This window comes from Eulemur rufifrons, chromosome 7 (assembly GCF_041146395.1).
Source record: "Eulemur rufifrons isolate Redbay chromosome 7, OSU_ERuf_1, whole genome shotgun sequence".
Lineage (NCBI taxonomy): Eukaryota > Metazoa > Chordata > Mammalia > Primates > Lemuridae > Eulemur > Eulemur rufifrons.
The window spans coordinates 122,942,318-122,957,290 of record NC_090989.1 but is presented as its reverse complement, the minus strand read 5'-3'; the positions used below and the strand labels follow the sequence as shown (position 1 = coordinate 122,957,290).

The 14,973-nt window shown below is 37.2% G+C and overlaps 1 protein-coding gene across 2 annotated transcripts in view; it reads left to right on the top strand.

Moving 5' to 3' along the window:
* The window catches only part of DNAJC13 (DnaJ heat shock protein family (Hsp40) member C13), a 115,654-nt gene that overhangs the window by 86,632 nt on the left and 14,049 nt on the right, over window positions 1-14,973 (top strand). For both annotated transcript variants that reach the window (XM_069475424.1, XM_069475423.1), the window contains 8 exons: window positions 930-1,107; window positions 3,595-3,686; window positions 5,395-5,494; window positions 7,293-7,367; window positions 7,586-7,698; window positions 13,245-13,414; window positions 13,567-13,609; window positions 13,949-14,122. In XM_069475424.1, coding sequence (XP_069331525.1) covers window positions 930-1,107; window positions 3,595-3,686; window positions 5,395-5,494; window positions 7,293-7,367; window positions 7,586-7,698; window positions 13,245-13,414; window positions 13,567-13,609; window positions 13,949-14,122 — 945 coding nt within the window. The remainder of the gene's footprint in view (window positions 1-929; window positions 1,108-3,594; window positions 3,687-5,394; window positions 5,495-7,292; window positions 7,368-7,585; window positions 7,699-13,244; window positions 13,415-13,566; window positions 13,610-13,948; window positions 14,123-14,973) is intronic.

Genomic DNA, 14,973 nt, shown 5'->3' with positions numbered 1-14,973 from the left:
TACTATTATAATTATTTTGGGGTGTTACAAACTATGCCTTTATGAGGCAGTGAACTTAATTGATAAATGTATAAATGTTATGTGTGTTCTGACTGCTCCACTGACCGGCCATCTCTTCCCCTTCCTGCCTTCTGTCTCTCTCTCTTCTTGGGCCTCCCTATTCCCTGAAGCAACAATATTGAAATTAGGCCAATTCATAATCCTACAGTGGCCTCTCTGTGTTCAAGTGAAAGGAAGAGTCACATGTCTCTCACTTTAAATCAAAAGCTGGAGGTAATTAAGCTTAGTGAGGAAGACAAATCAAAAGCTAAGATAGGCCTCTTGTGCCAAACAGCGCAGTTGTGAATGCAAAGGAAAAGTTTTTGAAGGAAATTAAAAGTGCTACTCCAGTAAATACACAAATGATAAGAAAGCAAAACATCATTCTTGCTGATATGGAGAGTTTTAGTGGCCTAGATAGAAGATCAAACCAGCTACGACATTCCCTTTAGCCCAAACTTACTCCAGAGCAAGGCCTGTGAACTCTCTTCAATTCTGTGAAGGCTGAGAGACATAAGGAAGCTGCAAAAGAAAAGTTTGAAGCTAACAGAGGTTAGTCCATGATTTTTAAGGAAAGAAGCCATTTCCATAACATAAAAGTTCAAGATGAAGCAGCAAGTGCTGATGGTGAAGCCACAGCAAGTTATCCAGAAGGTCTAGCTGAGGTTCTGAGGATGGGATATATCAGACCTCTGAAAGTTGAGAAACACTTTTAAGTAATGTTTCCTGCCCTCCATCCCCCATAATGCCTAGGTATATTCATGTATATGTGTATTATAATCATGTTTATTCACTTTCATAGCTTGAAGTTTTTTCTTTTGCTAGGGAGTCTTTGTTATAGGTTATTTCTAAGGGACACACATTATTAAATATTTGTTTGCTTGACTTAGGTTCCAAAAGCGTTTGCTGCAAGTCTCCTGGATTATATAGGCTCGCAGGCCCAGTACCTCCACACATTCATGGCCATCACACATGCTGCAAAAGTGGAGTCAGAGCAACATGGAGACCGCTTACCAAGAGTGGAAATGGCTTTGGAGGCTCTGAGAAATGTCATAAAATATAATCCAGGTATGTGACTGTACCCTCGATCAGGATCAGTAAGACCCTTCCAATAGAAGAGCCCTAAAAATTCTAATTCTCAGTTTTATCAGGGAAAATTATACGTGGTTATAATATATAATATTAAGGGGTATTGACACCATAATTTTACAGTAAACAGTAGGTTAGGGAGGAAGAGAGGTCAAGGTACCATGTTTAGAAGAATTCATATCTTTAAGAAAAAAAGTCTACATGAGTTGAAAAGACAGAATGATAGTATAAAATTTGACTTAGTATATACTTAACATACCAAGTATAAGTGGTTGAGTCAGATTTATCTATTAGGTGGTCTAATTTTTGCTGCTTTTCTGGTCACATTACCATGTGCATATGGGCACTCACATTTTTGAAGAATTGCCTGAAATTTTTGGTGTGTAAAAATTGAAATAATAAGATGAGAGTTCCCATTCTTGAACATCTGTAAGAGGACATTTCCAAAAATGTTACCATTCTAGCCGGACTCCAGGGAGATGGGTTAATGAAATTATAAAAGCTGCTTCTAATTCTAACTTTGGTAACTTTGATTAGATAAGAAATATAGTATGTAAAACCTAAAACAGTACAAATTCAATTTAAATTACTTGGAGACTCCAGGTCTTTTTAAATAATATTGAACATTATCTTTCAGTTACTTTTTTACTCTTTTCGGGATGTATTAAAGTATTATTAAAATTCTGACTTTTTGGTTATTACCAAAAAATTATTCAAATAAAATAATCAACGGTAATTAAATGTTAGAAAAATTACTCCCCTGGTGTACATTGGGCTATTATTAAAGATAGTGTTATAAAATCCAAGGAAAACTTCCTTTTTTATTGTTGAAGTTGGCATAAAACATTACTAGTGTAGGCAGAAAGAAATGGCAGCAAAGCAGACTGTTGATTTGGAACTTGTAAAATATTGAGGAAGAGCCTACACAGAAATTTCCTTTTGATTGCATCTGTAAAGTTCACGTGTTAGAATTACTTGCTCTCTTTTAATTTAGATGTAAGGTTTGTGTATCGTTAATGTATTTATGACAATTCTTACCTATTAAGAAATGGTTTCGGGCCGGGCGCGGTGGCTCACGCCTGTAATCCTAGCTCTCTGGGAGGCCGAGGTGGGCGGATCGTTTGAGCTCAGGAGTTCGAGACCAGCCTGAGCAAGAGCGAGACCCCATCTCTACTAAAAATAGAAAGAATTATATGGACAGCTAAAAATGTATATAGAAAAACTTAGCCGAGCATGGTGGCGCATGCCTGTAGTCCCAGCTACTCGGGAGGCTGAGACAGGAGGATCGCTTGAGCTCAGGAGTTTGAGGTTGCTGTGAGCTAGGCTGACGCCACGGCACTCACTCTAGCCTGGGCAACAGAGTGAGACTCTGTCTCAAAAAAAAAAAAAAAAAAAGAAAGAAATGGTTTCGGCCGGGCGCGGTGGCTCACGCCTGTAATCCTAGCACTCTGGGAGGCCGAGGCGGGTGGATCGCTCGAGGTCAGGAGTTCGAGACCAGCCTGAGCAAGAGCGAGACCCCGTCTCTACTAAAAATAGAAAGAAATTATGTGGACAACTAAAATACATATATATACAAAAAATTAGTCGGGCATGGTGGCGCATGCCTGTAGTCGCAGCTACTCGGGAGGCTGAGGCAGTAGGATCGCTTAAGCCCAGGAGTTTGAGGTTGCTGTGAGCTAGGCTGACGCCACGGCACTCACTCTAGCCAGGGCAACAGAGCGAGACTCTGTCTCAAAAAAAAAAAAAAAAAGAAATGGTTTGAAAATGAATTTAAAAACAATGTATTTATAAAATATTCCCAGACTCTTTGAGTTGAAGGAGCCCAAGTTATCTTAAGGGGCCTGAAAAGATTGCAAATTACACTGTATGTTTTACTACTGTATAGCAAGTAGTATATGCTGAACAAAACTTTACTGTTTAATATTTTTATTTTATTAGCAAAATGATAGTAATTATGTGAGATTAGGATTTGAAGTAAGCAGGAATGGAAATGTCATTGCCTTCTGTATATTTTCAGGAGTCCTTTGTATGTGTTTATCCGTTTGTTTGCTTGTAATTAGTCTTCAAGTGGCAGAGTTCTAACCCAGTCTTGCTTAAAAGCCAAATGATGTCAAACACTCCCAAAATATAATTAGATTGAAGGGGTTAGACCTACGGTCTAGAGGTAAACAGTAAAATTACTACCTTACACTTTAGATTTTTGAGCTGTATTTGGATTATTTGATAGAAGTTCTCGTTTTTAGCCTGGGTGATAGGGGTGAGGGTGTTAATGAAAACAAAACAAACTTAAGAAATGCTAATATCTTTTTGCCTTTTAAGATATACTGCTGCTTAGAGACAGTCCACTTACTTCATGTCATGAATGTTTAGAAAGAATTACCAGAGACTTTATATCAGTTTTCTGAAGGTCTATAGTTTAAAACATCTCTTTGGAAATAAAAAAATAATCATTTTATTATTCCCTAGGTTCTGAAAGTGAATGCATTGGGCACTTTAAGTTAATATTTTCTCTTCTTCGAGTCCATGGAGCTGGTCAAGTGCAGCAGTTGGCTCTAGAGGTAAAAGCATGTTGTACTAAAGCATGTTATCTTTCCTGCCACTCACTGTATATGGTTTGAGTCTTAGAGTCATTATCTAAAATTGAATGGAAATGTGCAATATCATTTTTAAAATTTTGCCTATTAAGCCAAATATGTTTCTAAAATTTGAATTAACATACTCAGTTTGAAGAGCAAGTGTTAATACAGTATTATTCAAGGTAGTTCCCTTTGTGGTCATTGCTGTGCATTAGGGCTTGGGATACATTGTACAATGTCATGTGTGGGTTAAAGAACATAGACTTCACTGGGGAATCTCAGGAGCCACAGATCACATAGAAGAGGATATAGGACTCCTCTGATCTCTCAGCATCCTCACAGAGAGATTGAGGCCAGGGCACTCTGCTGGCTACACACTGTGGGTTTGTATTCCAGAGGACTGGCCCCCACCCCCCACCCCCAGTGGCTGTCCCTTTAGGTCTAGTACAAAAACAACTCTTCCAGTGAGGGTTACAGACAGACACCTGGGTGTGCTGCTATTTATAGCAGTTGTTTAGGAAAGCCAGCTGCCTAGAACCTGTTAGTCTTAAGGGTGCAAGAGAAGTTGGAGGCCCCTTTTTCAGTGTAATGAAGCCATTGGTCCCATGGGGTGCTATTTGGCTACAGCCTTTTCCTCTGAGAGAAGCAGGAAGTTCCTAGTCACAGGTAGCTGTTTGTCCAGGCAACCCAGAGTGAGTTCCCAGGGTCATTTCTCAGGTGCTCCTGCTCATTATAATTTATCACAAAGAACACCAAATACAACCCGCTAGTGTGGTGGCTCACACCTCTAATCCCAGCACTTTGGTTGGAAGACTGAGGCCAGAGGACTGCTTGAGGCCAGGAGTTTGAGACTAGCCTGAGCAACATATTGAGACCCCATCTCTACAAAAAAAAAAAAAAAAGAAAGAAAGAAAAATTAGCTGGGCGTGGTGGCACATGCCTATAGTCCCAGCAACTTAGGAGGCAGGAGGACTGCTTGAGCCCAGGAGTTTGAGGTTGCAGTGAGCTATAATGATGCCACTACACTCTAGCTTGGGCCAGAGAGCGAGACCCTGCTCAAAAACAAAACAAACGAAAAAATTAAATTGGTCAGAAAGCTTAATGAGCATGTTCTTTTAATTGAAGAACATGCTCCACTACTGAATTCCTTCAAGTATCTTGTAACTTTTAAAATAAACATTAAATCTAAGGTATGTTGCTCTGAGATACTGACCACATGATCATTAAGTGATACTGATCTCTAGATATATTCTGTAGAAGTTAGACTTTTCTCTTTAAAAGAAAAACATACTTATTTCTTTAAAATAGACCCAATCTCTTATGCTGGATACTGAAGACATTTACTTTCTCCTCTAAAAGCAAAAGAAAGTCCCAGTGGAGAGATCATTATCTTCTTAACCACCCCCAACCTCAAATCTGTGATTGGAAAGCACATTATAGTGCTTAGTGTATTATAGTTCTGGAGTATGTTATTGGTATAGGATTGAAGGCTTGTTATAAACCTCAAGGTATTATTTCTCAGAAGATCAAAGTAATAAAGCCAATCTTTAAAAATTAAACTCTTCTCTAAAAATTAAATATTTTGTGCTCCAAACATTTTTCTCACCTTTGTAAAGTCTGTATGACTTAATTTGATTTATGTCTAAAATTGTTTCCCAAACTTTTAATTATCCTGTTGATTAATTTTCAGGTTGTGAATATAGTGACATCTAATCAAGAATGTGTAAACAATATTGCTGAATCAATGGTTTTGTCCAATTTATTGGCTCTTCTACATTCATTACCATCAAGTACGTATATTCACAAACAGAATTTTAGAACCCATAGCATGGCCATCCTCTGGAAGGAAGCCATTACATGGCTGATATAGGACCTCAGACAAATGTTATCCATGTTTAGTTTTAGAATATTTACACTAGATTTGTCTTCCTAATTATGGTTTACATAAATTAATAAGGTCATCTTGCATTTCTCTTACAAAAGTTGGAGATGAGAGACATCCAAATGCAAAGGAAAATAACCTGGGATCCTTAATTTGTTGAGAGTAATGCACACATGAGTAAATAAGAATTAACTAGTATTCCATGATTTACAAGAAAACATAATTGATATTGAATGATAAAAAGCATACTTAAGGTAAAGATTATCTTGTATTCAGTTTAGCACTCAATCCTGTGTACTATGTCTTTTACCGATTTGATACTAACAGAGACTATTGCCACCAAGGTGATGAAGAAATACACCAACTCTATTTCTTGAATATAGCCTGTTCTAATACAGGCTCCTCGAACCATGCAGCTATCTAGTGTAATAGTTTGTAGCTGTGCTAGCACCAACCTTGAGATTGCTTTTCAAATGCAAAATTATTGAATTTTTTAGGCCATTGCAACGTAACTACAACCCCGCTACTAACAGTCAGAGTACCTTGCTCAGTGGGCTTTGCCAACCCCTTGAAAATCTTGTTAATCTTGACTTTGTGTCCATCCACCTCCTTGAGAATAGGAATCCATCTTATTCATCTTATATCCCAGTGCCTTGCATATGTTTAGCATTTCTTTTTATGTTCAGTGAATTGAATGGAGTTGAATTTTCATTGAACAATTTTTTTTTTTCTTGAATAGATGACATGCTTGAAATAGCTCTTTAAAATGGCAGCTTGGAAAGATTATTTTCAGATTATTTTTATCATACCTATAACCTTAGTTGGCTTTTTTTGGTTTTCAATAACTTTGTGAGATTTCAAACAATGCAAAACTAAACTGGTTGGTGAAATAAAGAGTGTTACAGAAATTATAGTTTGAAAGTGTAACTTTATATTTACACCTGACATATATAGTCTAGTCAATATGTTAGTCTTATAGGTAAAATAGCTGATATCTGGATATTTCAGCCTACTCTGCTATCATTTATATTTTAGACTAAATTTTCTATCTTATACTGTTTGCTAAGAGACATCTTTGTTGTTTTAGTCTGAGCCTAATACCGTACAGCCTCTCCCTTCTTTGCCAACTCTTTATTCCTTTGGCCACCTGTCTGTCATTCCCTTTTGACTCTAGAAGAGTAAAGTACAACAATCCAGTATACTTGCATATCATATGGCAGTGACTGGGTGAGAGGACACAGGCTGTGTGCAGAAGGATGCTGTTATATCTTAAGAGTAGAGCACTGCCTTACAACCGCTACTTCCTACTTGTTTCCCTAAGACAGTAATACCAGGTAAAAATCTTAGGATGCCTGATCAGAGTGTCCTCTGGGTGTCAGGAAGTGAGGAGATTTTGAGTGTGCAGTGAACAATGAGGTAGGAAGACAGTATTGCATAGTAGTTGTAAGTGTGGACTTTGGAGTCAGACAGACCTGCATACAAAACCCAGCCATACAGCTCACTAGCTGTGAAACCCTAGGCTGGTTAAAGTGGGCCTCAGCTTCTTCATCCATAGCATGACTATGGTAATACCTGTCTTGCTGGTTGTTGTGAAGATTAAATATGATACCCTGTGTAGAACATCTAGTTGAGTACATGGCACAGAGTTGATGGCAGTAAATGTAAGGCAACATGATGCATTCCTTGAAATGTCTTTTCCTCTGCAGGTCGTCAGCTTGTTCTGGAAACTCTTTATGCTTTGACATCAAGTACAAAAATAATCAAAGAAGCAATGGCAAAGGGTAATGTATAGATTGCTTTCTTATCCAGTCATGTTCAGTATGATGAATCTTATTTTGAGTGCTTTATGCAGTCTAATAAACTAGAAGAATACTTTGAAAGACTTACAGTTTTAAAAAATCAAACTGTATTGAGTTGAAATAAGGTTGAAAATGAGCTCTACTGATTAGAAAAGTCAAATTCTTTATGTATAAGCACTAATTCTTTTTTTCCTTCATAGGAGCTTTGATTTATTTATTGGATATGTTCTGCAATTCAACACATCCACAGGTTCGAGCCCAAACAGCAGAACTTTTTGCTAAAATGACAGCAGATAAACTAATAGGTCCAAAGGTAAACACAAAATAAGTTTTCAGCAGTAAATTAATTATTAAATCTCTGTCACTTTAACACTGATTTCATGAAGTTTGCCAAAAATCTGAGATGGTGAGGATAAGGAAATGATTTGATGTGAAAGTTGGAAGATCGACATACCTGAAATTGTTCCTATATATTACCACTTGAGAAAACTGTAGTCAGGGAAGCCTGCGCTGAAATTGAAAGGTCTTACGAGAGAGTTTGGATAATGGTGATAAACTCCCTCGAAGAGAGAACAAGAGTGTATTTAGGTTATGACAGAAGATACGTTAGACTTCCACACTGCAAGGACTAGCCTGTGGAAGCAGCTAGTGAAGGAGATGGTGATTTCTGTCTTTTACACTCCACACCTGAATTAGTAAGGACAGCCTCCCACAGGAAGTGAGGCTGTGCAGGGACATGAGTGTAACAGTACCTCTGCCTCCCCTACTCTGCAAGGAGGTCTTTTATTCCAGAATTGGAGATGACCACATAATCTCTGGAGCTGTGGTCCACTTTGCAGTGCAGGACCCTGTTAAAACAATTCATCTGAATAGAATTTCATTCAGACACAGGTGTTAGCAGAGTTCCTCTATTCTGTTATTAAATCAGTTTCACAAGAAGTCGTACCCACTGACTCATTCTCTGTGCCGGCCCACCAAGCAGCACCTTGATGGGAATGGTGGGAACCGTGGAATAAAGGCTCATGAGCCCTACTTTCAGAGTTATATTTATATCTGGGATGAGGCCCAGGAATCTGCATTCTTAACACACTTACTTCCCAAGTGACTGTTTTGGAGCCTACCTGGACTGATAGTTAGGACTCTTGGTCAAGTGAATCTACAGATGTACCTTGAGTAAGGAAGAGACTACAGGTCCCTTACCTCTATCTAAAGCCAAGGTGGCTTCTGTTGTACACATTGTGTCTCCCTCCAGGTAAAGTTCAGTTTGAAAAAAATTTTAAAGGCTGATGAACACTTTTTATATCAGTAAAACAAGTTGGATTCAGTTTTTTTGTTGTTGTTATTGTTTTGTTTTGCTTGATCTCTCAGACTAGGTATTGGGAATCTAAAACTGTTGTACCTTAGCAATAAAGTAATAATCTATCTTCAGCAGCGTTGATGAGATGAGGGAGATTACATTTGGATGCCTACAGAAGGGTCCATAAAAGAATGAATATTGATGTTTAATACTGAATTTTCTCAAAGCTGGAGGAGGGTAGCATATAACTGTAATATCGAATACTAGAAGTTTTAAATAGTGGTTTAGATGCTTAACTATGTACTGGAATTGACTTTGAGCTGTTTAGTAATGTTTTTGGCTTTTGAAATACATGAGGGACAAATTTTATCAAAGTGAATGTTTTTATACTTAAATTTTCTGTACAGGAGAAATACAAGCAAATATCAGCCCCTTAATGGAATGATTTGCAGCAAGAGATTCTAAAGCTGGCATCAGTAAACTTTTTTTTCCTTTTCTGTAACAGCTTAATTGAGATATCATTGACATACCATATAATTCATATATATCAGGGTACAATTGACATACCATACAATTCATATATATCAGGTTTTTATTAAATTCATAGATTGGGCAACCATAATCAATTATAGAACATTTTCATCAGCCCCAAAAGAAGCACTGTTCCCTTTAGCACTCACTCTCCAGCCCCCTCTCTTCTAAGCACCCAGCAACCACTAATCTACTTTCTGTCTCTGTAGATTTGCCTACTCTGGGCATTTCACATAAATGTAATCATGTAATATGTGGTCTTTTGTGACTGGCTTCTGACACTTAGCATAATGTTTTCAAGGTTTCATCTGTGTTCTAGCAAGTATTAGTACTTCATTCACTTTTACTGCCAAATATTCCACATTTTGTTTATCCAGTTATCTGGATGGACACATGGATTGTTTCTACTTTTTGACTATTCTGAATACTACTATGAATGTTTGTATACAAGTTTTTGTGTGGATGTGTGTTTTTATTTCATTAGGAGTGGAATTTCTGGGTCATATGGTAACACTGTGATTACCCTTTTGAGGCATTCATACTGTTTCCTAAAGTGGCTGCTACTATTTTTCCACCAGCATTCTGTGAGGGTTCTAATTTCTCTTCATCTTCTTTAACACTTGTTGTGATGTCTTGTTTCATTATAATCATCCTAGTAGGTGTGAAGTGATATATCATGGTTTTTATTTGCATTTCCCTGGTGGCTAATTATGTTGGATATCTTTTCATGTGCTTATTAGCCATTTGTACAACTTTTTTAGAGAAATATCTATTCACATCCTTTGCTAATTTTAAATTGGATTGTTTATCTTCTTACTGTTCTTTATATATTTTGGATACTACTACTCCCTTATCAGATATATGATTTGCAAATATCTTCCCGCATTCTGTTGGTTGTTTTTCCATTTTCTTTTTTTGTTGTTGTTGTTGTTTTGTTTTTTGTTTTTTTTTTGAGACAGAGTCTCACTCTGTTGCCCGGGCTAGAGTGAGTGCCGTGGCGTCAGCCTAGCTCACAGCAACCTCAAACTCCTGGGCTCAAGCGATCCTACTGCCTCAGCCTCCCTAGTAGCTGGGACTACAGGCATGCGCCACCATGCCCGGCTAATTTTTTCTATACATATATTTTAGTTGTCCATATAATTTCTTTCTATTTTTAGTAAAGACGGGGTCTCACTCTTGCTCAGGCTGGTCTAGAACTCCTGACCTTGAGCGATCCACCTGCCTCGGTCTCCCAGAGTGCTAGGATTACAGTGTTTTTCCATTTTCTTGAAGATAACTTTTGAAGTACAAGTTTTAAATTTTGACGAAGTTCCACTTACCTTTTTTTTGTTGTAGCTTGTACTTTTGATGTCATATTTAAGAAATCATTGCCTAATCCAAGATTACAAAGATTTATGTCTATATTTTCTCCTAAGAGTTTTATAATTTTAGCTCTTATATATATTTTTTGATCCATTTGAGTTAATTTTTGTATTATGCATGGTGTAAAGTAGAGGTGGGACCAGTAAACTTTTTCTATGAAGGACCATGTAGCAAGTATTTCATTCTTTCTTGGCCACATGAGCTCTGTCACAAATGTTCAGCTCTTCTGTTGTAACAGGAAAGCAGCCATAGACAGTAGGTGAACAAATGGATGTGGCTGTGTTCCAATAAACCTTTATATACAAAATAGGTGGCAGGCCAGATTTGGCCCCTTGTTTGCCAACCACTGTTCTAGAATAGCTGCATAACCTGAACATAACTCTGAATGTTTATGGTAAAAGTATTTGCCTTATATAGATTTTTTACTCAAATGTTTAATGGCATATTATAACCAGTGTTGTTCAGGTTATGTAGTTCTTAACACCTGAAATGCTTTAAATATCCTGATAAGGTTTGCTTTTTAATACTGTCCTTTATAAATGAATAGACTTGGGTCATTCATTAAATTGATGACCAAGCAAGCATTATCAGAAATCAAATAGGAAGAAACTTTTGATTTTGTATAGCTGGTCAAATAATTTAATGTGCCTTTTTTGTAAAGTGTCAGATGCTAGTAAACTAGATTAGATAAACTTAGAGATGAGAAAGCTTGTGACAGTTAACCTAAGTAAAACTAGAGTGTGCTTTTATATCAATTTAATAATAATCATAAATGTAGTTCTTAAATATAAGACATTTGAAATTCATCTAACTGGTCAATTGATGGTTTCTGCAGTAGTACCTTATGAATATAGCTTTTTACAAGTATATATATGGTTTGTTTCTAGAAAGGTTATTACTTGAAATTTAGCTTCCTTGCCATAAAAATGATTCCAATTTTTGTTTCAAGCTATGAAATATTTAAAAATATGAGATTAGTTAGTTTTTTTTTTAAATACTAGGATATAATGAAATATGTAAAACATATCAGATATTTCTGCTCTAAAATTGATGTAGAATGGTTTCAGTAGTGTTCTGTTAGGGGTCTAAGTGTTGCTTAACAGTGAAAAGAATTAAGCTGGGCTTCTTATTAAATATCCAAGTAGCCCAGGTATGTTTCAAAAGATGATTTTGTTTTTTAAAAAAAACTTCAATCCAATCATTTGTTATTTTAAAGGTGTAGAGCAAGGAGGCAGCATGACATTGTGAGCAGAACTCTGTTTTTTGAACAAATCACAGACCTGGGGCCACTGACTTAGCTTGATGACGCTGGGTAACTTGTCTCTAAACCTAAATTTCTTTAGCTCCACAGTGAGAAAACTAAAATAAATATCCTTTACATCCTGCTCCAACTTTTAGTTCTTCTTTGATATGTATTTCTCTGAGCTTTGTGAGAATATGCTACTAGGAGCGGATGTACCACAGTGAGCAGATCAGGCATGGTTCTTACACTCAGGGACCTTATAACCAAGAACAGTGACATACGTTACCATTTTCTCGACCTTTTGTCCTCTGTAGAATTGACTTGTATTTTGGTTTGATGTCCTCAGCATACTTAGGGAATATAGGAAGAAATAAGCCTGTGAAACCCCTTGCTGATTTCACCCTTTTTTTATATAATAACAAATGCCATCCTTTGGGAGCCTCAGGAGAAACGGCTTTGTGCCTCCAGAAACAGCTGGGTGTCTCTGAAGCAACTAACATGATTTTACTTTGTAGATGCTCTCATGTAACTGAAATTGTTTGGTTCATTGGCTGCTAGGAAGTTCAGAGTTAAATTTGTAGTATATCACTGGCAATTATATAGAGCTTTTGATGTTTCCTTCGTGCACTGACTTCATATTAGTCTTCGTTTATTCCAGTAAATAGTTAAGCATCTGCTATGTGCCAGGCTGAGATTACGAGCAACTAGAAAGACAGACTGGGTCAGGGAAAGTTTCGATAAGATAAGATTTGAGCACAGAATTTGACATGGAGAAGAAAAACAGATGTGGTGATCTGAAGAAAAAAACTTACTTTTCCAACCCTCATTTTCCCTTTGTCCTTGTGCCTCAAACTAATTTTCAATTTGTGTGTGTGTGTGTGTGTGTGTGTATGCTAGATGTGTTTTTTAAGCTGCCTTTTAAATCCTTTTTAGAAGAAAGCACAGTTTAACAAATCATAGAACAAAATAAATGCACTAAAAAATAACTTGTAAGACACAAAGGTAGCATGAGAAAAATCAGTTTGTGGGAGTGGGAGTTGTGAGGGAGAGTTGGAAGGACAGGCCAGCTGAGGGCTTTCGGGGAGAGGCAGCAGCTATGCGAGGCATGAGCCAGCAGGGGGCGCTCTGGCAACTTTACACATCAGCAATGCTAAATTTCTTAGTTTCTGAAGTTTGAGGCAGCCAGTAGAAATGAAACTTGGTAAGTGAGTAGAACCAGGTCATAGTGAGTGTTGTTTAAATTTACCTTTGCATAAACCAAGGTGTATCTTTTCTCCTACTTCAGAGCTTTTAGATAATAGTTATGAACCACTCAGCCATAACATAGGTCATACTGATATTCCATCTTAGCAAAATGTAAAACAAACCAAATATGGAAATGTTTCTAATAGGTATTTTTTTTCCTTTCTCAAACCTCCTCCTATAGGTTCGGATTACATTAATGAAATTTCTACCCAGCGTTTTCATGGATGCTATGAGAGACAACCCTGAAGCTGCTGTACATATTTTTGAAGGGACTCATGAAAATCCTGAGTTAATTTGGAATGATAATTCCCGAGATAAAGTGTCCACAACAGTTAGAGAAATGATGCTAGAGTAAGTAAAGACAAAAGTAGTAACATATAGCCTTCAAATAAAATTACTGGGAAGGGCAGACATTTCCGGTTCTGCCTTTCACCTAAGACTTATTCTAAAAGTTAAAGTGTATTTTGTGACTGAACTTCGATATCCCCCCGTTTTTCCCCAAGGCACTTTAAAAATCAGCAGGACAACCCTGATGTAAACTGGAAGGTAAAATATTCTTTTATTTTATTTTTTAATTCCTACTGAGTCAGTTTATTGCCAGCCTGTAGCTACTTTGTCATTAAAACTCTTGGGTATTCCCTTGGGAAATAAGGCTTCAAACACAAAAAATAGAAATACTTATTTTTGAAGCAAGTAACTAATAAAAGCACCCTTGCCAAATTTTTTTGAGAGAAAATAAAACTCTTAATTATAATTTGGTTATGTTCATGGCTGGGTATGAACTGGTTACTTTTGTAAACATTTCTTTAATAGGGTTTGCATTGCTTGCTTCATGTACAACTAATGATTGTTGTGTCTTGACTGTGGTTCTTTCTCTATTTAAAGTTACCTGAAGACTTTGCTGTGGTGTTTGGAGAGGCAGAGGGTGAACTTGCTGTTGGAGGAGTCTTCTTGAGGATCTTTATTGCACAACCAGCTTGGGTTCTAAGAAAGCCTAGAGAATTTCTTATTGCACTATTGGAAAAATTAACTGAACTCCTGGAGAAGAACAATCCTCATGTAAGCTTTAGTCATCCCCAAATCTAACTAGGATTTGCTAACTAGACTGATGGTGTTTCTCTTAAAACCTCATTTTCATTAACCATGCATTAAAAATCAGCTACCTCTTTGAATATAGCAGCCACACATGCCCAGCCATCTTTTTTTTGGCCATGTTCAAAAGTGAAACTCTTTAGTAAAATGGTTATTTATGAACCGAAGTTAGAGATATCTATATTGAGAAGATGCTATTTCTAACAATTACAGAAGCTCTGAAAGAAAGTTTTTGCCACCCAATTTCCAATGATTATATAATTTTAAGGAGAAATCTAATGTTCATTGTTCCTCTTAAAGTGTGTCCTGCCCAGGCATGTTCTTTACTCTGGTGTGTGTGTGTGTGTGTGTGTGTGTGTGTATGTGTCAAGGCTGACCCTAGTCAAAGTAATTGACAGAAAAGCAGTAACCATGTGGTTGAACCCTGTACCTGTCTGTGCTCAAAACCAGAGACTACCAGGGAAGCAGAAGTGAGTAAGAAGGTAGCTTTGGTCTTGGTTTGGCAAATCAGAAAGCCTAATAGTATAAAAGACTTTGTTATTTGAACCTTTAGATTGAAAATAGTTGAATATGTGATTATTGTTGAATTGAACAGGCTGCCTATAGAGTGAGATGATTAAGAGCGCAGGCTGTACTATCAGATGGTCCTGGACCACAGTCCTAGCTCCACCACTGACAAGCTCTGTGACCTTGGGTAATACCTCATGACTCTGCCTCATTTATAGAATAATCCCAGCACTTGCCCCTGAGGCTGAGGTTTTATAGGTTAATGTGTGTGGAATACCCGGCATAATGTCTGGCACATTTTGAGTGCTTAG